This window comes from Callospermophilus lateralis, chromosome 13 (assembly GCF_048772815.1).
Source record: "Callospermophilus lateralis isolate mCalLat2 chromosome 13, mCalLat2.hap1, whole genome shotgun sequence".
In the NCBI taxonomy this organism is placed as follows: Eukaryota; Metazoa; Chordata; class Mammalia; order Rodentia; family Sciuridae; genus Callospermophilus; species Callospermophilus lateralis.
The window spans coordinates 73,057,083-73,081,243 of NC_135317.1; the positions used below are offsets into that span (position 1 = coordinate 73,057,083).

At 46.0% G+C, this 24,161-nt stretch overlaps 1 protein-coding gene across 5 annotated transcripts in view; it reads left to right on the forward strand.

Moving 5' to 3' along the window:
* Positions 1 to 3,636: 3,636 nt before the first annotated feature.
* The window catches only part of Lamb3 (laminin subunit beta 3), a 43,571-nt gene continuing 23,046 nt past the window's right edge, over positions 3,637 to 24,161 (forward strand). The window contains exons 1-8 of one of the 5 annotated variants that reach the window (XM_076873009.1): positions 3,637 to 3,739; positions 3,924 to 4,007; positions 9,621 to 9,688; positions 9,784 to 10,421; positions 11,594 to 11,681; positions 12,435 to 12,589; positions 23,049 to 23,163; positions 23,716 to 23,789. In XM_076873009.1, the coding sequence (XP_076729124.1) occupies positions 11,651 to 11,681; positions 12,435 to 12,589; positions 23,049 to 23,163; positions 23,716 to 23,789 (375 nt within the window). In that variant the 5' untranslated portion in view covers positions 3,637 to 3,739; positions 3,924 to 4,007; positions 9,621 to 9,688; positions 9,784 to 10,421; positions 11,594 to 11,650. Of the gene's footprint in view, positions 3,740 to 3,923; positions 4,008 to 9,070; positions 9,338 to 9,620; positions 9,689 to 9,783; positions 10,422 to 11,248; positions 11,273 to 11,593; positions 11,682 to 12,434; positions 12,590 to 23,048; positions 23,164 to 23,715; positions 23,790 to 24,161 lie in introns of those variants that run through there. The other 4 variants (XM_076873010.1, XM_076873011.1, XM_076873012.1 and 1 more) reach the window with 4 other exon arrangements.

Consider the following 24,161-nt stretch of genomic DNA (forward strand, 5'->3'; position numbering starts at 1 on the left):
CTCACAGGAGGTGAAGAGGACAGTGTAGAGAGGCAGAGTTGGATGAATGTGTGGCCAGAGGACAAGATGGCAGGATTAAAGCTCGTGTGTGAAGGGGATTGTGTGTTAGGACCTGAAAGGAAACTTTTTGGCTGGACCCTGAGTATCTGACTGAGAACTATGGATTTTTAACCTGGAGATGATGGAGAGTGTGAGCGGGTCAGTCCATAGCAAACCCAGCTCGTTGCAAGTGGAGCAAAAGCCTAAACTCACAAGATGAAACACAGCAGGAAAAAGTGCAAAGTCACCTGTGTGTCTGTGATGTGTGTGCTCACACATTCTAACAATTCAGGATGGGGCAATCCGTTTCAACAGTATTCGACTTGAAAAAGACATGGGTATTAGAGTATCTACAAGCTCACTATATTTGGTGGCATGACTTGTCTGGGACAAGCCTTCCGACCAGCAGGCTACAGCAGTGGGGTTGGCATGCTGTTTTCCTTCTTTATGCCACAGACAGGAGTGCTTGCTCAGGTGAGCCGACATTCTTCTAGAACCTTCTGAGCCCTTTCTTGTGGGAGAATTTTATTCCCCTGGGCTGTTTCCATCCAGGTTGTTCTTGAACTCAGAGCCAACTTTACTTTCTCAGGTAGTTGCACATCTTCACGCAGAGTTTACTGAACCATCTGAGTTAATACCTTCAAAAGCTCTCTGGGAGTAAAATATTGACGTACAACCGCAGTGACCAGCTGTTCCAATTTTCCTGGGGACTGAAGGGTTTCCTGGGATGTGGAACTTTCAGAGTTAAAAGGAGGAGAGTCCTGCTCAAACCAGTCATACCAGAATCTTTGCTTTGATAATTTAGCCCTTCCCCCCCATGATTTTTCTCTTAGAGACTGGAGAGGCAAACACATCTCAGCTGTCTGCTGGTTATAATTTGCAGACTCTCATTGTCTATGTTTTTAATGTTTTCTTGGAAGGAGAATGTTATGATCTAGGTTTAGCAAATCTAAGACATTCATCACAGCCACTTTTCCTACCAGTTTCCTTGAGGCGTCATATTCTGCAAATTATCCCATATGACATTTTCTTTCAGGAAAATAGATTGCCTCAATCTTGAGAGGCCAAATGTTCTGGTGGAAAGAGACTTTGGAAGCTAAAGATCTGCCTTTGAATTCTGGTTTCACAATATGTTAGTTGTGATAGATAATGCTATGTGTTCACCAAGTTCTGCTTTGTTTTCCTCTTCTGGGCACGTAGAAGATTACTTAGGAGCTCTGTGAAAAGTTCTGGCTGATGGGGTGTAAGGCCAAATGAGTGTCATTTTGGGACTGAAGTACAGAATCAGTGGGGGGAGTTCCTTCATGTCCTCTCTCCTAAGTAACTATGTGAAATACAGGGTTCCTCTTCCCACCATTGTCTTTCATATTACTTCCTGTAAGTAACAATAAACTTTTATAGTATTTAGATGCTCTGCTGAGATGTTATAGTTAATTTATTACTGCAACATATTATAGCTTGAAATGTTAGCTCTGTGACTTTGTAAAAGCTGCTAATAATACTGAAGCTGTAAAAAGAAGATAAGAATTTCACCCTTAATGAGTCTATTTTTTTTTTTTTTAATGGAATCTGGTTATGTGGCCCAGGTTGTCCTTGAACTCCAGGTGTCAAGTGATCCTCTTGTCTCAACTTTCCAGTAGCTGGGACTATAGGCATTCACCTAACGCCCAGCCTTCCTAAAGGACTTCAGCAATGCTCAAATGAGATACGGCATATGTCTTGCTTAGAATGGAGCCTGATACACAGCAAGAGTTGGAAAAATGTTTTTTTTTTTTCTCTTGTATTCTCTCAGCAAAGCACATAGCTTTCTGGAGTGGTACTTAAACAAAGGAATAAATACAACCTGTAATGCCCAGGAAGCACACATGCAATCTCCAGATGATGGAGGGATAGGCTCATGTCTGTACTGGCTGCTCAGCTCTTGATCCTATACCTGGAGAGTCCTTTGGCAAAGAGCCCAGTCCACCACAATGTCAAGGTATCTGGAAACTAGGACACCTATATTCATGTTGAAACATCATATTTTAGGAATATTATTGACAGATGGGGAATGTTCTAGAAGAAAATGACCAGGAAAAATCTGAAAGTTATGGGACTAGATGAACTACCCACTACAGGTGAGGTTGTCAGATTTAGAAAAATAAAGACAGGAAGCCCAGTAAACTTTGAATTTCAGGTAAATAGTGAATAATAATTTAGTATAAGTATGTCTCATATGCCCAGCCTTCCTAAAAGAGACTATTTATGTCACTGAAGTATTCTTTGTTTATGTGAGATTCAAATTTGACTGGGATTCCTGTGTTTTATGTGGCAATCCTGAGTATAGGGAGCTTGTGTAGTCTTGTTGGAGACGGTGTGCATACACAAGATAGAGATGTAACATCATAGTCATGAACTTACGTGCATATTTACGCTTAAACAAGGTCAGCTTCTGGGTATACAAATTTCTCAGTGAACAACAGGAAAAATCAGCATCAGCTGGCATTATCCAGGCAGAAATGTATGGGAGAAACAACTTTGGATGAGGGCAGTAATTTTAGTTATCCTCTCTTTTTTTCCTCTCCCTGATTAGATAAATGAGAATTGACTGTTTCTTTGTGGTCTACCCTAATCCATACAAGCAGTTAGTTATGAAGCAGGAAGACAAGATGCTCCTGGTTTCTTATCACATGTCAGCCCGCCCTCCCTTCCTATCTTTTTTCTTTCCATCCTCACATACTTAGTGGGTAGGTTTATTGAGGAACCATGTCAAGTGCTCTTCTGACGTAACACATCTCACAGCCCCTGGAAGCAATGCTTCTTAAGAAGGGAAACCATACCTTATGAAATCTACGTACAAGTGTACATAAATATATTTTGAAAGTGTACAGAGCAAGCTCTCAGGCAGTCTGTGGGTTTAGAGGATGGAGGGTTCAGGGTGAAGCAGGGAGCAGATCCTCAAAGGTGACTTGTCCTGGACACAAGTCACTCTCCTTATCCCAAACCTGTTATCTTTATTTTTACTGATTTTATTTTTACTAAAATGCGATCATCATGAAAGATGACAATATACATAGAAACATAAAGAGGTAGAAAATATTAACATTTGGGGTATTTTCTCTTATACTTTTTTTCTTTGAGGGTTAAGAAGATTTTCTTCAGATTTGTTTTCTTCCCCCACTTTTAGCTAACAATACTTCCCAAAGTTATAAATATGTCTGTATCAATATTTTAGATCAGAAGAGGGCTGGTTCTGGATTCTGAAAGAATTAGATTGGGTGAGGATTCATTATCCTTGTCTGATGGGAAATCAACAAGACTTTGATCTGTGAATGCAGAGGTGAGCTCGGCTGCAAAGTACCATCCAGACTAGCTTTGACTTCAGTCTTCATCAGGTGGTGGACTCTGGTTTTACTTGAAGGCCATAAAATAAAACGCCTGTCACATTTACACTTGTTCCTTTACTCTCCACCCTCTGTACTCTGTGTTTGTAAATATTCCCTCCCACCATCACCTTTTCTCCTTTCCTGTCCAGGAAGAACAGAAACAGCCCAATGCCTAGGAAGCAGGCCCTCTTGAGGGCTTCTCTCCCCAGATTATGGCTGCCTGGGAGTTTGCAGCCTCGAAGGAATGTGGAGGAACTGCACAGATTCCCACTTTGGGGCCTGGGACTCCCCTGGAGGACAAAGGGAACAGCCTGAGTCAGCTGATTGCCTGGCAGGTGAGTTATGAAACATCTGGATGGGAGTACTATTTACTTTGTTAGTAAATCTAAAGATCATCAACCATAGCACTCAATACCTGGGCCTTGGTGCACTTGGAAACAGATACCTTTTGTAGAGCAGGAACCTAGCCAGGCACTTTGCTGAGAATTGTGTATGCATCGTTTCTCTTAATCTTCACAGGATCCATGGGGAGCTTTGTCATGATTCCCTTTGACAGAATGGGGCTTCTGGATGTTAGCTGCAGTGTCCAAAGTCACCCCGCTGGTGAGTGCAGAACTGGGACTTGAACCCTCATTTCTTTAACTATAAAATCTAGGCTTTTCACTATCATCCTAAGCTATTCAAGCAGAGCATCCTAGAGCTGAAGATGTCCTCAATATTTCCCTGACTGCAGCTTAGAATTCCCAGAGAACGTTAAAATGTATGAATGTCCCTGCGCATCTGTAAGTTAATGAACGTTCTGGGTGAGACCTGGCCTGACCTTGGTATGTGATATTTTCAGTGCTCTGAATAATTCTGAGGGGCAGCCTAGATGAGAACTAGTAGAATTTAACCACCGCCCCCCCCCTTTTTTTTCTTTTTTTCTTTTTTTTTTTTTTTTAAGAAATGACAAAACTGAGGTCCAGGGAGTGACTTGCCCAAGGTGTGTTTAATTTTTTTTTTTTTAATTTTTGTACTGGGAATTGAACCCAGGACCTTGTGCCAGCTAAGTACATGCTGTACTGCTGAGCTATATCTCCAGCCTCAAGCTTTCCCAAGTTTACACTTCTATAATTCTATATATTAAGTAGCAGAGTTGGAGCTAGGTCAAGTCCATACATAGAGCCCTGTGTGGCCACAGGTTCTGTGGGAAGTAATGATTAAAAGGCTTTAGATGGTGTTGCTTCCAGACAGGTCCCTAGACACACCCATACTCTCTTCCCCTCTAACCACAAGTGCTTATTTCTCCACACTCAGCCCTCAAATGCCAATTTGAACATTGAGACATTTGTTCTGTCTCTCTAGTGGCCTTTTCGTGGTCATATTTAGAATGTTAAAATCTCATGTTGCAGCTCCTCCGTAGCCTGGGGAGAGGGTGTCAAGATGCAGACACCTCCTTTACTCTCAAGCATGCCTAGGTCCTCTGTTCCCAGATGCTCTGACCTGCCAGAGTGGCTACATGTTGCTCTTTCAGACGGTTGTACATATCTTTCTTCTTGGTGAGGCTGGGCCACTGCCACACGGTCAGCTCCACATGGCAAATCTGCGTCCAAAGGTCACAGAGCCTGGAGTTAGACCCTGAGAACCCAGTACCCAGAGGTCAATGGCTGAACAGAGGTAAAGGGGGTGGAGAGTGGAGGAAGGAGCGTGGCGAAGAGCCAGCTTGTCTGGAGGAAGGTGAGAATCAGGGAGGGGTTGGAGGGAGTGGCAGGAGACTCTCTCATTTACCTTCTTCTCTGGGAGCCAGCCAGCTATGGTCAGCCTAGGGCTCCAGAAAGCTGCAGGCAGCACTGGGCTGTACTTCTCAGGAAGTGTGAGACATCTGGGGATGTGCTTTGAGAGGCAGAACAGGAGTGGAGGCCCCAAAGTGGCCCAGGAGCCTGACCCCAGGGCAGGGAATCCCCATCTTTTGGTGAGGGGAAGTTGTGTTATCTCATCATGCCCTTTGCTTCATAATCTGTCATCTCACTGCCATGTTTGCCCAGTCAACTTCTTTGTCTTCCCACCCCTCCTTGTTGACTCTTGCCCTCCCTTGGAGCAATTCTGTTGGTGAAGGAGAGAGCCGAGTTGGTATATGCCAGAGCCCTGAGATGGTACCTTTCCCATCTGTGCCCACACAAGAGAAGCTGTGAATATGGAAGACCTACAGGAAGGTCCCTGAGCATTTACTATATGCCAGGCACTTGGAAAAGAATAGTGTCTGTTCTGGATGTTTCTATAGCATCAGTACCACCTCTGAAGCCCCAGTCAATAGCAGTGCTCCAAGGGTTGGAACAAGAGCAAAAGAAGGAATTTTGAGACGTTGGGTCTTGATGAGATTTGGGAGACATATAGTCCAGAGTCTGATGGACTAGAGAGGATGCAGATGGGACTTTAGGTGATGTGGCACAACTGCAGCCCTATGTAACCATCAAGAATATGAATGTTGGAGCAAACTGGTCTTGGTTCAAGTCACCAGTTACTAGCTGGGAATGATTGAAAACGGACCTGGTTTCATTCATCTGCAAAGTTAGGGCACCGAGGTATCTGCCCCCACAGGGTTGTGGCAGGCATTGAATGAGAGGACTTAGAGTTGTACCAGTCACACTGAGGGCCCTCAGTAATTGTCAGCTGTGGTTGTCAGGCCGACTGCCTGGTTTCTCTAAGATCTCAGGCCTGAGCTAGTTTGCATGTCTGCTGGCTAGGCAAATGTCCTGGTTGAGTAGGCAAGGGTTAGGGAGAGGGGAAGGTGTGGAACAGAGTCATCCCATCTCAGGTGGCCTCAGCCTCCTGTCCTGTGTGTTTGGTCCCTGCCTGAAGCTGGCTCCCTTTCATGCCTCTGGCACATTCCAGGCCCACTTTCTCTCTCGGGTTCTGGGGAGAGACACAGAGAAGGTGACCAACTGTCTGGATAGCTGGAGTGTAGGACCACGGCAGCTTTAGTCACATGGTTAATCCCCAGGACCATTGCTGGGGTCCACCCTGTTCCCCAGACAAGGACTCAGTCATGACTCACTGTATTCAGGTGGTGCTTGAGCATTAGTCACCTGGTGCCCCTTCCTCCAACACCTGAGTGCAGCAGCCTGGAGCAGGCTCGCTCCCCCTCTTTTATTCTCTTCCTTTCTTCGTCTTCCCTTGCTCCGTATCCCTTGATTGCTCAGTGATCAGATCTTGGCTGCTTTTCCTGGCAACTTACACTGTTTGAACCTGACAGATGGATAATGGAGACAGTAGCTTCTAATGCCACCCCCATGTTCTAGCAAAGTCATTGTCAGGAGTGACTGCTAAGCAGGCAAAGGAAGGTACTGCCTATATTGACATTTTTGTCATCTGGGATAGGTGCCTCAGAGAAAGACCTCAAAGCATCAGCTGAATGAGGCATGAATTTCAGCAATTAATAATCCATTCTGGTGACCAAAAGCCTGGAATGCCCCCTTCAAATGTGCAAAAAAAAAAAAAAAAAAAGCATGAGAGACTCATTAAATTATATCAATTATTCATACTTCAGTGAGAATATTTTTATTGCACAAATAGTGAGCACCTACCATATGCCAGGCGCTTGGAAGAGAGTAGTGAACAAAATACACAACCACCTTTACCTTCCTGGACTTAACATTCTACTGGGGAAGACAGAAGATAAGCATGATAAATAGGTAAACTATTTTATGATGGTTAGATGATGGTTAGTATTGCCAAAAATGAAAAAGAAAGAAAGAAAAAAGAAGAAAACAAAAACCCACCAAAAAATGTAAAGTAGGTGGGTTTGGGTGTGTTAGGAATGTTGAACAGATATGAAGCAGGAAAGTTGGTTGTAATTTTAAATAAGGTAGCCAGAGTAAGCCTCATTGAATAATTAGAATTTGAACAAAGACTTCAAAATGGTGAGTTAGCTTTGAAGATATGCAGGTGGGGAGCATTTCAAGTGTCAGGAGCAGCTGAGGCAAATACCCTAAGACAGAGGCAGACCTGGGGCATCTGGAGGCACAGGGAGGAATCTTTGTGGCTGGGGTGAAGGCAGGGAGGGGAAGTAGCAGAGGTAGAGAGGTAATGAGAGGCTGGTCCTGAGTAAGATGTGGAGCTCATACAGGGTTCCCAGAAGGGGAGTGAAGTGACCTGCTGTGTTGGGCTTTGACAATAGACCTGTGCAGAGGAGACCAGGTCTGCAGTTGCAGAAGTCCAGGGCAGAGAGGCCCATGCAAGAAGATGGAATTAGATTCTGGTTACTTTTGGAGGGAGAAGCTAATGGCATTTACCGGTAGATTGGTGTGGATGTGTGAAAAACAGGAGTCAAGACTGATTTCACCAGCCGCTTTCCCAAGTAAAAGTTCTAATGAACCAACAAGGCTCCAGGGGAGAAGAGTCCTTTGTAGTAGGAAAGTGGCTGGCAGGGCGAGAAGAAAGGGGTGTTCAGAGGGAGGATGAGGTGCTTGGGTCACGTCCCCATCTCCTCTTTAGCCCTGGTCAGACCCCAGCTGAGCCTAAGGCTCTATTTTAGGTTACTCATCTCTGAACACATTAGGCTTTGACATTCCGAAGCCTGCGTTGGGTGCCCCAGAATTCTGGGAGCTTTGGGTCCTGATTTGGGAATGATCAGTGTCTTTGAAGAGGAGGGCTACTCTTGGCAGTCTGCAAAAACAGCTTCCTGAGCTTTGCTGGGGAGTGCGTGGGGGGCCCTAGCAGAGCAATTGGCGTTTCCATTCTGTGAAGCCAATCTCAGGGACCTGTCCCAGCTTGTGAAGTCTGAGACACCAAATGCTTATTTACCTGAGCTTCTAGCCTCAGAAAGGGGGAGGAGTGGGGATTTAAAGAGCTCCAGCTACTCATGGTGAGGTCCCCCACATGTCTGCCCTGCCTGCTTTCCTCTGGTCTAGGAGCTGGGATTACAACACCTGCTGTCTTCTGCTGAGTTAATTATTACTGAGTTCTTTGTCATATCCTTTGGTGATGGGCAGAGAATGAAAGTCCCCTGAAGTTTTATGTTCAGAGAGTTGAGGGAATGGAGAGAGAGAGAGAGAGAGAGAGAGAGAGAGAGAGAGAGAGAGAGAGAGAGATTGAGAGAGAGAGAGAGATATCACTATGTGGGAGGGCTCAAAATACAGAGACTTCAAAGTGACCCTTCTCTGCAGTGGACTTGATAGGGGTCTCTGTGTTCTGCAGGGCTGCTGAAGTCAGGTTTCTTGTTCTGACTTCTACTTGCTGAGTTAAGACAGATTTCACTGGAATTCTTACAGTGGGCAAGACACTAACATTTATTGGCACGCCAGCTATGCATCTAAACAGCTTACTGCCCGCTTGCTGTTTACAGTATTCTCCCACCCACCTGAACCTGTGCTAAATTAGAATGTGGGAGTTAGATGTACCTAATTTAATCCACAGAATCCTACATTTGTCCCTAAGTGTTCTCCAACCAATTGCTTGGGCATAACCCCTGTGGTGGTAGACAACTTTCTGCTTAGAAGACACTGAAATGCTAGAATGGGAAAGAGTCTCCTTTAAAGTGCAACTTTAGGCAATAATGTTCCAAAAGGATGCCAGGGTAAGTGCTCCAGGGTCAAGATGGGGACTGAATGACCTTCCAGGTCTCCATAAAAGCCCTCTGACCCAGCAGGGTGGGGAAAGAGTGTCCAATGAGACCAGCCTGTCCTCCTGGACCTGTCTCTGCCATTTACAGTGGTTCTTTGCCTAGGAACCCTCAGCTAGGAGCCCGCCTAAGTCCCACAAAGGGAGCCGTGTTCTCTGGTCTGGCAGAGGGCCAGGGGAAGTCTGCTTTGACTTTTCTAGTCCAGCTCTGCCTCAGCTTTTCCTTCCACCACTTGTGGTCAAGTCTGTTTTCTGGCCCTCAGGGCTGGCATTCCTGCCCAGGAGGGAGGGGCTAGCAGACCAGCCCTACCTGCAGCCCAGGCAGTGACTCACAGGTAGTTACCTGTCATAGGGCTCCCTGCCAACTCTGTGGAGGTAGCTAGAGGCGAGGCTTGGAGTTCTTCTGTTCATCCCTCTTAAACTTCCCTGGAGAGTTGAGCTCTGACCATTTCCTGATCCTTTTAAGGATCCTCCAAAGTTCCCCAAGAAGCTGGGATTTTCCACATTTTCCCCTTGTGAGGGGTATGGATATTTGGGTCTTCTCACCTGCCAGCCCAACCATACGTCCAGGCTTTAACATTTTGTATACAAGCTCTGCTCTTTGTGTCCTCTGCTTAGTCTTCTTGTCTAGGGTGGTCCAGGAAATAAGAGGAAGCTGACCACTGCTGGCCTTGGAAAGATGCCAAGTAAGTGCCTGGTACCAAATTGAGAGCCTTTGCCCACTCCAGGGGTCCAGGTTTGTAATGATCACTAATATGTGCCTGGTGCTTTCTGTTTGCAGGACCCCCTCCCACCCTCAAGGCACCCATAGGTCAGTGGGCACTGCAGAGCTTGCTTCAGAGCCTCAGGATGGCCCACTTGCCCAGTCTCGTCTGAGGGTGGAGGTGCAGTGACGACAGATGGGCGTGACTGCTACCAGATTCCTGAGCCCCGCCCTGCAGTGGGACTACGCCCAGCCAGGGAGTCTCCAGAGGTGAGGCTGTTGTTTAAAACTTTGAAGCCAAGAGAGGAGACCCCCACATTTGAGGGGAGCTCTTAGAGAGGCGATCTGGCGAGGGAACAGTATCACCAGGAGAGGTATGTTACCTGCCTTCACCTGCCCTGAGGGGGCGGGTGGGGAGCAGGGCTGTCTCTGGGTGCCTGGAGCTGGTAGCAGAGCCTGATTCCTTCCTCCCTCTGGGAGTTCACCTGAGTGAGTGCACCTCCAAACGCTTGGTTAAGATGTCTGCTGCTGTTTGCTCTGCTTTTCTACCTCTGATAAGCACCTCAGTGACTTAGAAGAAAGCCTGTTCAGGTCTGGAACTGAACACAAAAGAGAAGCTGGAAGGGTGGGCTGGCCCAGCCCAGAGTGCTTCATTCCTGGGGGATTTCCAGCTCTGGGGTGGGACTGCAGAGAGAGCACTGGACGAAAATCAGGAGGTAGGTCTCTCTCTTAGGTCACTGACAATCTTGGGACCTTAAGCTGCATGCTGGCTATTGGAAGGAATTATTATTTTTCTCTTTCCACTTTTTTTTTTTTTAAAAAATTTATTATTGGCACATTATAGGTGTAGGTAGTGATGGGATTTTTGTTACATATTCATACATGCACACAACATAACAATATAATTTGACCAATATCATTCCCTAATACTTCCCCCCTCCCTCTACTTCTTCCTCCCCCTGGTCCCTTTCCTCTACTTATCTCCCTTTGATGGAAAAAAATGATTTTAAAGCAGTGGGATTTAAAAGTTTAAAGTTGCCAGAAATGCCCCCAGATTACCCATGCCAGTCCCCCATCCCTCTGTGCCAGCTAATGGAGTGTGTGGCTGTCATTGGAGTAGAGCTAGGTCCAATCCAAGGCATAGGGAAGACACTGCAGGAGGAAGGATGGAGCATGCCTCCACGGGGCGGGCGCACCTCTGGGACCCCCCACTTGAGGCTTCATAATCTTTATTTCCAGCTGCCTTCAGATTCTCTGCTCATAAATGAGATATTTTGGTTTGCTTTCAGTTTAGATTAAATCCTCTATCACTCTTTAAAAAACAGCCAGGCCCCACCTCTCTCCCATTGCCTCCCACTTATTTGCTTAGTCTAGAATTGTGCTCACCACAGCCTCAGCCTCACTGTGGCTCTTGGTGATGCCGATGGTGGGAGAGGGCTTGCTCCCAGGCTCTCAGCCACTTGCCCTCTTTGCCTGTTGGACTGTAGGCTGGACTGTAGCTTGAGACTGCTGGTCCAGGCCCTGAGGAAGATCAGTCTTCTCCCTGGAGGAAGGAGAAAGGCCTGGAGTCTCCCTACAGCTCTCTTTCTGTTCCTTTCTACTCCCCACGTCCTCTTTATGGCCCAGCGGAGTGAGCAGGGTTGATCCTCCTTCCTAACCATCTCACAGGAAGTCTGGGAGGAATGGGATTTTCCCAGGGTACCCTGTGAGTCATACAACAGGGAAGGGGCTCTAGGACTCTGACATTTTCCAAGATTTTTGGTTACAAATGTGCTTGCTTCTTGCTGTTGGCCAGGACCCTAAGTAACAACTTCTGAAAAAAACATGAGCCCAAAAGCCTAAAAAGAAAGGGGCTCATGTCCCCTAAGGAGGTTGTATTATCTTACAGAGTCTGCTTCGCTCTGCCCAAAGGTGAGGTTCTCTCTGAGGATCACCCCACTGGCTGATGATGAAGCTGTTCCTTTTCCTGTGTTTTGGTAAGTGTCCCTGTCCCATGTCTCGTCCTATAGCAGAGAGGTGACCATCACAGGTAGAAGAGAGTTTACCAAAGTCTAATGGGGACATCTGTGAGAGTTTCCGTACTCTGTAGGGCCTTTGAGGAAGAAGATTCTCAGCCTCTCTTGAAAAGCTCCCAAATGTCTTATATTCTTATCTGAGGGTGGTGTGTGATTTCCTGAGCACTTGGCACCATTTATTTGCTACCCTCTCACTTTCAAGCAGGTTCTAGTGCCACTGGGACTAGAACTTTTGATTTTCTAGTGAATCGTAACTGAATACCTGAAAAAAGTGGCTGGGTCAGTTTTGCAGATAAAGGAGTAGAAAGAATGCCGCCTCTCTCCATCTTCCACAGATGGCTTAGCAGTCCCCTCCTGTAGGCTGTTGACAGGACATGCGTGAGGCAAAAAGAGCTTTGTACCATGTTCTGGTGGCGGTTGTGTCTCTAACTTGATTCTAAAATCTCCTGTAGACACAGCATTTAAAGGTTGGGTGGGTTTAGGCTGACAGTGTTTCTCCTCTTCTCCTTTTCAAACTTGGGATTATAGGATATAAAATCAGATTTCTTTTTTTTTATTTTTTATTGGGACTATAATCATTACCACCAGCAGGGAGTGGGACAGGAGTGAGACAGAGGGTTCAGTTCTGCAAATATCAACTCTCCTGAGGGATATGTGGCCAGTTAAACCCTCCTCTCTCTGGGCCGCCCCTCTAGCACACCCCTGTGATTTCAGCCTTGCCTGGCTTCCTGCGTGCCCAACAAGCCTGCTCCCGTGGGGCCTGCTACCCACCTGTTGGGGACTTGCTCATTGGAAGGACCCGATTTCTCCGAGCTTCATCTACCTGTGGACTGACCAAGCCTGAGACCTACTGCACACAGTATGGAGAGGTAGGACCTACTTCTATGGCCTCTTGAACTGGAGAAAGTTGGGGTGAGCCTGCCATTTGTTCACTGAGTACTTAGAGTGTGTGACTGTGAAGAGCAGAGAAACATAAGAAACTTAAGGCTCGATCCCTGCTTTTAAGGAATTTACATGTTAGTTGGGCAAGAGAGAATATACTCAGAATTAGCCAAATGTCCCTTTCCCCTCTTTCGTTGGATAAAGCTGGGAAGGTTTTTTTCTCAGCCCTTGAGCATGGGCATTGGCAAAGGATAAATTTCAACCTTTGGGGATAGGCGAATGGACAAATATTGATCTCTTAGGTATGCAGAATCTCGGGTGCCATCTTTGGTGGTCAAAGATAAGACTGGTGGAACATGGGGGCTGGGACGTGCACTGACTGGTGTTCTGGCCACAGTGTGACCGAGTTGAGCATGGTCCCTCTATCACCACCACTTTTTTGACCAGTGTTGGAGTGTGGGTGGGGCAGAGCTAGAAGGAGAATATATGACTGGAGGCTAGAATCTATCTTTTGCGTTTTTTGCTACTGTTTTGTGTAAGGGCCAACTTACTTATCTGTTAGTGGTCCACTGGAAAATACTCAAACTTGTTAAAAATAAATCAGTGAGATAAGAGAAGTGACATGAGGTTATCAGTGACAGTCAGATAACTGATAAATTGGAAAAGAAACTGAACAAATCCAGGAGCTCAGTTCTGGGAGCTATGTTGATTAACATTGCCTGTTAGGTAATTGGCTTTTTAAAAGAACTGTTGTGCTTTTTCTTCCATGGTACATCTGAATCTCTTTTGTAGGAACTTTTCCCTTCAACAAGGTGGGATCGTTCTTCGCAAAGTTGAAATTAATTACTCAGTGTTTTCTTATCTTCAAGTTGCTTTATTAGTCATTTTGCTGCCCTCAAAACATAAGCCTGGGTGGGCATGGTGGTGCATGCCTGTAATCCTAGAGGCTTGGGAGGCTGGGGCTGGAGGATTGTAGGTTCAAAGCCAGCCTCAGCAATTTAGTGAGACTGTAAGCAAGCTGGCGAGACTCTGTCTCAAATTTAAAAAAAATTAAAAGGGCTGGGGATGTGGCTTAGTGCTCTTGGGTTTAATCCCTGGTACCAAAACCCAAACCAACCAACCAAATAAACATAGTCCTGAAAGAAGTGGTTAAAACATGGTTTGCCCTGAATCTTTGCAGCCTTTCAGGGAAAGGGAGAGAGAGGAAGAGAAAGTGAGATTGATTGATTGCTATGAAGGAGACTCAGGTTATCTATGGTTTCCTCTTTCCAGGTGCCCTTGTCCTTAGGACTCGGGAAGGTGGTATCTGATATGGCTTCATTGGTCTTTTAGTCTCTAATGTTCTCTTGGCTATTTTTAATAGTACTGAGTAATAACTTCAGAGGTGCTGAGCAGAGATGGCTGTGGTTTCTGTGTCTCACCCACTTGGATGTGGGAAAGCCCATTTGACAGGTTTGGTAAGGCAAGTACTCCCTGTGGACCCAGATGACTCCACAAGCATCGGGGGACCTGGAATTATTGAGCTTTCTAGGCAACAGAGTGATTTTAGCTGCCCCCTTCCTATATTCCCCACTGCCCAGTCATGTGCCTTTGAGCCCATGTCTGAAAATTCCAGGGATACCCCTTGCTGTTTTCTTCATCAGACTGACTTGCCTTCTGGAAGGGGAAGCAAGAATATATCAGAAGCCCCCATATTGGGACGTGCCCTTGCTTTCAGCCCTGTCTGGACAGCCTCTCCCCTGCTAGGCTTGGGCTTTTGGCTTCTCCATGGTCTGCCCTCTCCTTCTCCCAAATGCCCCAGGGATCCAGCTGCATTCCATGTTTGTAAGCAGCCCCTGAGAGCAAAACACAGTGCTTACAAAAGAGAAGTCTAGACTTTTGCAACCCTGGGGATGGATAAATCTCAGCTATTTTCCTGATATGAAAGCTGAGAAGCATTAACTCTTTTTCTATAAGGGAAATAAATCCAGATAGCCTTTGGAAAAGATCAGGGGATGGGAGCATCTTGAAGGAGGTGTGTAATTCCAGGTCTGCCATTAACTTGTGGTGTGACTTATCTGCCAAATTACCCTTAGTCTTATTCTTCTCTTTCATGAGTGAGTGTTGGACAAGATGGTCCCTCTTTTGCTCCCACATTCTTTGGGAATGAGCCAACTACTGACCACCAGCACCTCTTCCCTGCCCTCTTCCTCTCTGACTTTTTTCATTTCTTTTTCCTTTGCTTTACATGCCTAAGCTTCTCGGAGGCCATAGTTTCCAACGATGGATACATATACTGATGACTCCCGGCAGTGGTGACTGTGTGAAAAAATTTAAGAATTCAGATTTCAACTGTGTTGAGTTTCAGTTCCAGCCTTTAAGTTTCTTTTGTTCTTAAGTGATACTAGCAGCAACTCTCATTTATGAAGCACACATTATATACACTAGGCATCCTACTAAGAGTTTCATGTAAGCTAATTGTCATGACACCCCATGGGTGGCTCTTGTTATTCATATGAGCTATTGAAAGTTTTCAGTATGTGTTGGGACTCCACACTTCTGGTGGAAACACACAGGTGTTGAGAAGGCACAGGGGCATGTTCTGGATAGTCACAGGTGGATGATACAGAGCTGTTCAACTAAGTACCCCTTCACCCTTTGACCTCTCCTTTCTACCAGCTCCCACTCCCATGTACACACCATCCTTAAGTTAAGGCTTCTGATTAGTGCCTCTGTTCTATCTCCATGAAGGAGTGATGTGGCGAGCCCTGAGCCTAGTACAAAGTCACTGGGCACACACTGCCTGCTACTGATGTGGCATGAATTCAAGTGCAGTGGGGGTTCATGACTTTTGGACATTTCTGTCTTACTGCACCTCCTACTTCCAATCCCACTGACTAACAGAGGTAGATGGTGGGGTGGGAGTTACAGGAGTAGCAGGGACTCCCAATTTCAATATTGTCTCTCCTATCTCCTGATCTCTGAGAAGCAGCTCCGTTTTTGTGGACCCATCTTAGCCTGTTTGCATGCTACCTCTCCTGTCTGATTCTGCCTCAGTGGTTACATCATACTGGTCTCAAGGGCTTGCTCTTTGGGTTTTGGATTCATGTTGCAACCCTTGCAATGGATATTGGACTTGGCCAGGTTTGCCCTATGGCACCTCCTTCCCACTTCCCCAACTTTGGCCTTCTGGGCGGCAGCCCGCCTTGATGACCTATTAAATGTCTGGGCTTGGGCCTAGGCTGCTCTTTTTCAAAAAGGCCTGAGGCTGCAGTTCCAGCCCATCCCCTTGTTTGCTCTCTCCTAGCTCCAAGATAATTTCTGGGTAAACTCACCACCACCACCATTATTTCTTTAGTCTCAAGGCAGAGTCAAGTGACTGTGTTACCTCCTTTCCCTCATTAATTTCTATGCTGTCCCAGAGCTTCATTTGGTAAATAGGAGCAATTGACAGCACCCACTTTAAGGGTTGCTCTGAGTATTGTGTAAAGGAATGTGCACAGTGGATGCGAGGTGCCTGGCAGAAGCTGACTGTTCTGTCCTGTCTCGTCCCCGTCCCTGCCTCCAGAGGCTGTGTCTGCATGCAGAGAATGCCCATCTGCAGATCCCCCTCCTGAGCATTTCTTTCTTGATCAGGATGCATGCTCACGTACCTCGCTGAAATCACCTCATCCTGGGGTTGGTCTGCTTTCGGCCTCCCAAGGTGACTGCTGCCAATCTGATCCACAGTGGGCTGCTGAAGAATTCAAATGCAGTCACTGTGGTCAGTGACATCACCCCAGATTGGGGGTGAAGACTCTCTAGTTCTGGTCCTGGTTTGACCCTTAGAATAAGTTGGAGACCTTGTGAAGGTCATGACTCCTTTTCCATTTCCTGTTTTATGAAATGAAGGAGTTGAGTTAGTCAGCCTTTTGCTCTGTATTAGTGACTGTCTGCTTCTGAGATAACTGAGTGACGTGTGTGACCCTGTGGGTCCTCAGTCTTTCTCAGGGCCAGGCTGCAAAGGCTGAGCCATATCCACTGGTCATCTATGGGCTGATACCCACCCTCTAGAACCAGGGAGTTTTATCTGGAAGCTTCCAGCTCTGGGTTCTGCTCCCAATAATGTCTCTAACCTTGTGTTTGCTCCCTTTACTGTTCTATTTATCCTCCACATCTCTCCCTTTCTGGGGGAAAACTTAGTTATCCAGTTGCCTAAATAACAGTCTTACACAGCACATTCCTCAGGTTAATTAAATGTATAAACCAAACAGCTGTCATTTTTATCTCTTGGAAAGAAACTGGGGAACCACAGCCAGTTGGAGATTCCCTCTTTCCCAACACACACACAAGCATACCCATACCCACATGTGCACACATCAACAGCCACTGCCCGTTTGGGTCTGGCAATTGTCTGTTTTCTTGACCTTCAGTAAAGCTACTGTGTAGGCTGAGGATGTGTTCCTATGTGTACAATCATCACCATCCTTTGCCTAAGAGGGCTTTGAGCCTGTGTGACCAAAATATCGGTTTTTCTGTTTCCCAGAGGCCTAAGGTCTAAAAATCCCAAAACTCCTACTTTTGGGGTGTCTCTGTTTTGGATGGAACATTGTTGAGATTCTTGTTTTAAATGCAGTCACCCCTAGGAAAGGCAAAACATCAACCTATGATCAACCATTCAGACCTCAGCAAGGGTTTATGGAAACTTAACTGTGACTTCTGCAGAGTCTCAAGAGAGTAAGACCAAGGGACAGTTAAGTTTCGATAAAAGAAAATAAAAAGGGGCAACGTAGGGGGTTGCTGGCACAGAGACGCCAAACATGGGTAAAATATGAGACCTGAGGGTCCTGGCTGTTATGAGTGAGGAAGAGGGGCTTGTGGAGAAAAAGGGAGAGAATAGAGGGGGGAAGGTGTAATAGAAGACTTAGACACATAACTAGGATGGCTTTACAACTTTGCTGGCCTGGCCTCTTGCCCCACTGACCCTAGGGTTCAGCACTCTGGAAGCCTCTGGGCAACATATGCCAGGCCTACCTTATTTCCTTGACAGCCTTCTGCCCTCTGCCCGTGTCCCTGGAGCTATAGAATCCCATTGTCAGTCATGGAATCTGTAGAGGTCCCAGACACACATGCCAGCTCTCTACACTCAGGACGAGGGGGACATCTCTGTTTCTAGATAGGTCTGTGCTACAGTTGGGAAGGAAGTACCCTGCAAATCCATTCTAGTCTGCAAATTCTAGTAGTTGCCAGCTTATCTCTGTATTCCTTAAATCAGAATAGCATAGGTTAGGTTTAAGTCAGACAACCTAGGACAAGAATCTCTGTTGCATCCCTTCCTAATTTTATGGGTTTGGACATACTTCTTATCTAAAGTTCACTTTCCTAACCTGTAAAAGGGGAATACCCACTATTTGTAAAATGTAATTGATTTTGGAAAGATAAAGTAAAATCATATATATGTGTGTGCATATATATATATACACACACACACACACACACACACACACACACACATATACATATATATGTACACACACACACACACACACACTGCTCATGAGAGAGACTGGTGCAGTGTAATTTTGGGGTGTATAGTATGCATCATCTCTATAATCAGCTTCAGAACTGACCTTTCTAAATTTAGTTAGGATGGAGATAGGGCTGCACTAAGTTAAGGCTCTGATCAAAATTTCAATTCATGATAAGGAAAAAACTGAAGTTGAAAATGGCTCAAAACAGCCAGCACCTGCCGCAGGCCCTGACTTTTGACCTTGCCCGGCAATTTCCTTTCACATAGAAATGCTGCAGCTCAAGGAATCTAACAGATACTTTGCTGACTAAAGACCTTCAAGGATCCCTCTCCCACCATCCTTTTCTCTGAGCATCTGGCCAATGTCTTATTTTTCTCCTGCTTCCTTTGTATACTTGCTGGGAGTGCTTTTGACTTCTGGGCTGATAAGCTGGAGTAGAGGAGAATTCCAATAGCATGTTGGAGCACGATGGAACTTCATTATCTCATCAACCCCTGCATTTTACCAATGAGGAAGCTGGTGTGGAGGAAATGCCTTTTCTTGAAGGCAGCTGGTTTTTGTTTTGTTTTGTTTTGTCTTATTTTGTTTTGGTCTTGGCTTCCTTCTTTTGGCCTTGGATGGTGGCCATGACCCTGACTGTAGCTTCTTAGATGGACACAGGCGGTCCCCTGGCTCACTCTTGAGAGAGAGCTGTGCTGGGTATAACCCAAGCCCGTTCTCCTATTTTTCCCCCCAGAATTAGCTCTGTGTTCTGCAAAGGCACAGAGCTTTTCATTTGCATTTGCCTTTCTTTCCACCCTCTCCACTGAGATTTAGGCCCCTGCTGGCTCTTGCTTACTCCTCTGCCCTCCTCCAACTCTCTGGGAGGGTTGTCTTCCGCCCAGACTGCTGAGCTTCTAGAAAGCTCTAAGAGAAGGGAGAAGGCCCAGCATTTCCAGCTGGAGAGCAAGCAGAAGCCAAACTGGCTGGAGGCCTGACACGCTGAATTGATAATAATGCTGCATCTCTGAGCTGGCACAGCCAGGAGGATGCTGGCCAGATGACCCCAGAGCGGGAGGCAGCTGCAGCTGAGAGCTTCCATCTCTGAGGGAGACGGAGGCATATAGCACCCACGAGAGGAAGAGCCTCATGCTGAGACTCACCTACATGCATATATATATGTGTGTGTACATGTCCGTGCTACACATGAGCTCACAAGAATAAAATAGACAGGGACACTGAGGCCCAGGGGAAACAAGAAATATGCAGCTTGTCTTCATACAGGCTTCTGCCACAAGCTGCTCTATTTCAGGCCTTCATCCCACCAGCTAGTTGACAAGCTGAGCTACTTAAAATACCTGTCTCAAGCCTGTTGGCTTAGCCTGCCTCCAAGGATTGAACTAAATCCCTCCTTAGCCATGTTACTATGATAAGCAGCACATAGTTTTTAAGCCCATGAGGCCATCTGATCCCTCCATCAGTGCCTGCACACGTGGAAGGAGGGTGAAGAAGGCATGGAGAGACCCGGCTACCCCCTGGGGAGACCAAGGGAGGAGGCAGGGGAATAAGTCTGTGCTGAACACACTCACATTTTTAACTCTATTTTGTTTTCTAATGCTGTCTGGGTTTTTTTTTGAGTATAAAAGTTAATATATATTCAAGGTATAAATGTTTAAACATATTAAAAGATAACAGAAAAGGAAAAATGTGACCTAGAATCCTATTACCCAGATATTAGGTTGAACTATCTAGTTGTTATGTTTGTAAGTCAAAATGGGTGAATATCAGCAATTTCATATGATATCATCTAATATATGGGTATATTTCCTTCCAGACATTTTCTAAATGTTTAAAAATATGTTTGAGGTGATGTTTGTACAAGTTTATGTCCAACATTTTTTTTTTCCCATAAAAAGGAATGTAGTCACTCCTTCATGTAATTAAACTTTTTATTTCAACTTTTAAAAAATTTCTTTTTGTGTTACTGGCAATTGCACCCACTAAACTGTCTTTAATAATTACATAATATTCTGTCATTTGGGAGTATCAAGGGCATTTCCACAGTCTCTAGCTCTTTGTCCCATGGCCCAGGGAAAGAAAGAGCCTTGTTTCTGGCACTCTTCTGGCCAAGGGCAGGCTGGGATCAGCTCCCAGCAGAGCTGGGAGTGGGGAGCTCTGGTGACAGGCGCCTGGCCGGAAGGCAGCTGGCCCTTGTCTCTCCTCAGGACATGTGCTGAGTGCAGACAGAGGATGGGGAGTGGAAAAGTTTGCCCCTGAGGGGCTGGGCAGAGTGTGGAGAAGGGCATGCTCATTGCCAGGGACCAAAATAGGGTTCTGGAGGGGAGTCAGACTCCAGCAAGAGCCTTATCTGGCTCAGAATGGACTATGGTCAAGGCCCAGGTATTCCGCAGGGACTCATCTCCAGTCTTAGTGGTAACTGAGTTGAAGAAGCCGATTCTTCTCAAAGACTCTTTGCCTTGGGCAACTCCCACGATTGGCTTCAGGGTCGGCACAAACCCTTCTTGGAGTTCACTGGGCAAGATAGAGATGGTCACCCTTTACTGTGCCTCTCACAGGGTCTGCTGTTCAGATGGTTTCCTATGGAAATAGGAGGGGGGAAAAAGTGGGGGTGAGACAGGTGGTTAGGGACTCTTTGGTGCTGACACTGGTGATGAGTCCATAGGAAAGTCATATTGCCTCTTTGAGCCTCAGCCTTCTCATAAATAAAATGGGATGAGCAGTACTTATCACATAAAAGTTATCATGAAATTTAAATGGGAAATTGTATTGAAATTACCTATTATAGTTCTTGGTACATAGTAGTCACTCCATCACTTCTTTGTTTATTTATATATTTTTGCTATGAGGTCTCACTATGTTGCCCAGGCTTATTCTGAACTCCTGGGCTTAAGCAATTCTCCTGCCTCAACCTCCAGAGTAGCTGGAAGTACAGGCCCATCATTTAATATTGACATTAGATTTTCTCCTTACGCCCCACCCCTCCTTTTAAACTCTGGGTGAGGGAAGGAAATGTCTATCAATAATGTTAATGAAAATAGTTGGTATTTATTGGGCATTTACAATTCATTCATTCATTCAACAAGTATTTAGTGAGGGTCTGCTATGTGCTAGATGCATTTCTAAGCAGCGGGACCACAGAAGGGAAGGAAAGCAAGCTCCTGACCTCATGGAGTTAACAAACTATAAACAAACAAACAAAAAACCAGATGATTAATGCACAAAAATCAAGTGGAGATATGTACAATGAAGAATAATGTAGCAGGGCAAGGGAAGGGACAGTGACAGGGATGGGAAGGGACAGGTGGGTAGTGGGTGCTGTTTATATAGGGCACATGCGCTGGTATTATTTGAGCATTAAACTCCCAAAGGATAGTGTTTAATAAGGTGGATTTTGATTATGATGAGGATGCCCCCAAGCATCAGGAAGGGTGACAGCTCTCGTGCAGATTGGATGTGAGAGCTGGGAAGTGGAGTGGGAAGCCGAGGCCCAGGGCAGGGCCTGTGGCTCCCCCATTGTATTCTCTGGGTCCCACCTTTGTTGGCAGTGGAGGGGGATATGAGTGCTGAACAAGGAGTTCCTACATGTCAAGGCACAGGCACGGCACACTCACTCAATCTCTTTGGAACTGAGCTGTCAGGTGAATCCATTCAGTTCTAAGACATCAGCCTCGTCTGTGTATGGCCTTTTATGAGTGTGGTGGAGTCTGAGGAACCAGCAGGCTGCCGAGATGGCCACCAGAGCCCCTTCTCGATTGTGATGAAAGGAGGTTTAGGGAAAAGCAGAGGCTTGGGGTATGTGGAGGTCCAGTTGTCCCTACCCAGAAGGACCAGCAGGGTAGGGAGGTTCTATCTAAGACTTACTTTTGCTTTGTAGAAGGAAGAATTTGTCGTCCTCTGGACTGTGCTCTTGAAGTTGAGCACAGGGCTTGGGATCATGCTTACTCAGAGAAAAGCAATTTTGTATGTATAGCATGGGGGAGCGGGGACAAAGTTGTTTTGTAATCTGTGTTGTGTGTATGTGCACGTGCATGTGTGTGCCTAGGCACAAACTCAAAGAGCAAGGTACATGTGGCCTCCCTGCTCATATATTTTTCTTGGTGATCTTTGCCTTCCATGAAGCCCATGGGGTTCTTGAAGAGATAGGCACAGTCCAGGGAAGGTGAGGTTTCCTTGGGACTTCCTCAGTGAGGCGGGCTTCTCTCTTATGGATAGGGAACATGAAATCTGGGGAGACCCTACAATCCCAGGTGTCTGTGCTGGAAGGCCTTGGAGCTCACTTAACATCATTCCCCTGAGGGCAGGGCCTTTGTTTTGTTCACTATTTTAACTCCAGAGCCCACAGTTGTGCCTGACATAGGGTACCTACTCCATCAGTATTTGTTGGATGAATGAATGATTCTAGTCCAAACCACACTCAATTTATAAAGAAAATCAGTGTAAGAAGTGGGTTAACAAAGCTAGACCTGAAAACCCAAATTTCTTTATTTTCTTTTGGTGTACCCTCTTCCTGATCCTCAACATCCCAGCGTTTGCCAGCCAGGCTTTCAGGGTAAAGGAGGTCAGATATAAAACTTTCCAGCTTGCATCTGACGCATACTCCACGCTAAATTGATGCAAACCTCTCCTCCTTCTTGTAGCCTTTGGCACTCTTCTCAAGTTTCTCTTCAAGACAATGTTGTGTTTCAAGGTTATTTTTTTTCCCACCACTTTATATCCCTTTATAGCTACAACATCTGTTTACTATTCAATTGTATGTTAGTAGGGACAGGAGGAATTAAAAGATGTCCAATAGCCCTGTTTTTAAGAAATTCACCTTTCCAGGTGTATTAATGAAACCAATGGATCCCTGGAGGTAGGATTCCCACAGAGGGCATGATATGTTGGGATCTCAGGACACAAGGGCTAATTTGATGGGGACTCCCCGACCCTGAGCCTCTGCCATCTCCCTCCCCAACAGTGGCGACTGAAATGCTGCAAGTGTGACTCCAGGCTGCCTCACAACTACAATAGTCACCGAGTGGAGAATGTGGTCTCTTCCTCTGGCCCCATGCGCTGGTGGCAGTCCCAGAACGGTGAGGATCTCCCACCTATAGGGGCTCAAACTTGCGGGGGGGAAGCTCCACAGGCTGGGGCTGGATGGAGGTGCTCAGGAACCCTTTGGGTTTCTAGGTATTTCTTATGGCAGTGAGGCATGGGAGGTTGACAAGCAGAACCTTCTATATGTATATTTGAGATCTGTTGGGTGTTAGAGGCAAAAATCTTTTGGGATGTTAAGGAAAGGTTCTGAGGAGAGAGAACTGCCTTTATTTCACTCTATGTAGTTTCAATGGGTGGTGCACGGAAAGAATTGAGCTTCAGAATCAGTGTGGACAGACAAGTTGAAACCCACTATGCTGTGAGAAGCATCAGGTGATGGCGGGGAGGAAATTTGGCCAAAATCAGACAGGATCTTGAATAGATCACCCAAGTACAAATGTACTGGTAATCTCCTCTCCCAGAGGTAAACCAGAGAATCAAGGTTGGAGTGTTTTGCACTTCCTAGAGCTAGTCTAGACCAGGACCTTATGCAGGCCTGGGAAGGCGGAAAGTCTCTGACCTAATGCTTTTACCATTTTTCCCTTCAGATGTGAGCCCTGTCTCTCTGCAGCTGGATTTGGACAGGAGACTGCAGCTTCATGACATCACAATGGATTTTAAGGTGTGCTTTCTGGAAACGGTGATGGATAAGAGAGGCGGTCCTGCGCTATGTGGGCTTAGGCCACGGAGGAGCAGTGTTCTTGTCTTCCCAGGCTGGGAGTGATAGCACCAAATGCTCTGTGGCCCCCTCCCCAGGCCTGGAGACATTTACCATGAGCTTATATCAAGGTAGCAACAGAGGTTTGGCTCTTGAAAGGAGTTGTGTTGCTAGGCTCCCTGTTTTGTTTATGTCAAGATTATCTATTCTCTTCCTCTCTGTATCCCCTATCCTTAACCCATCTGATTAACTCAACTCTGCCAAGTACTGATTCTGCTGGGCCTGATTGCTTATTATCCACTGTGTATTCTGGTATACTCTGTTTAATAACTTTGC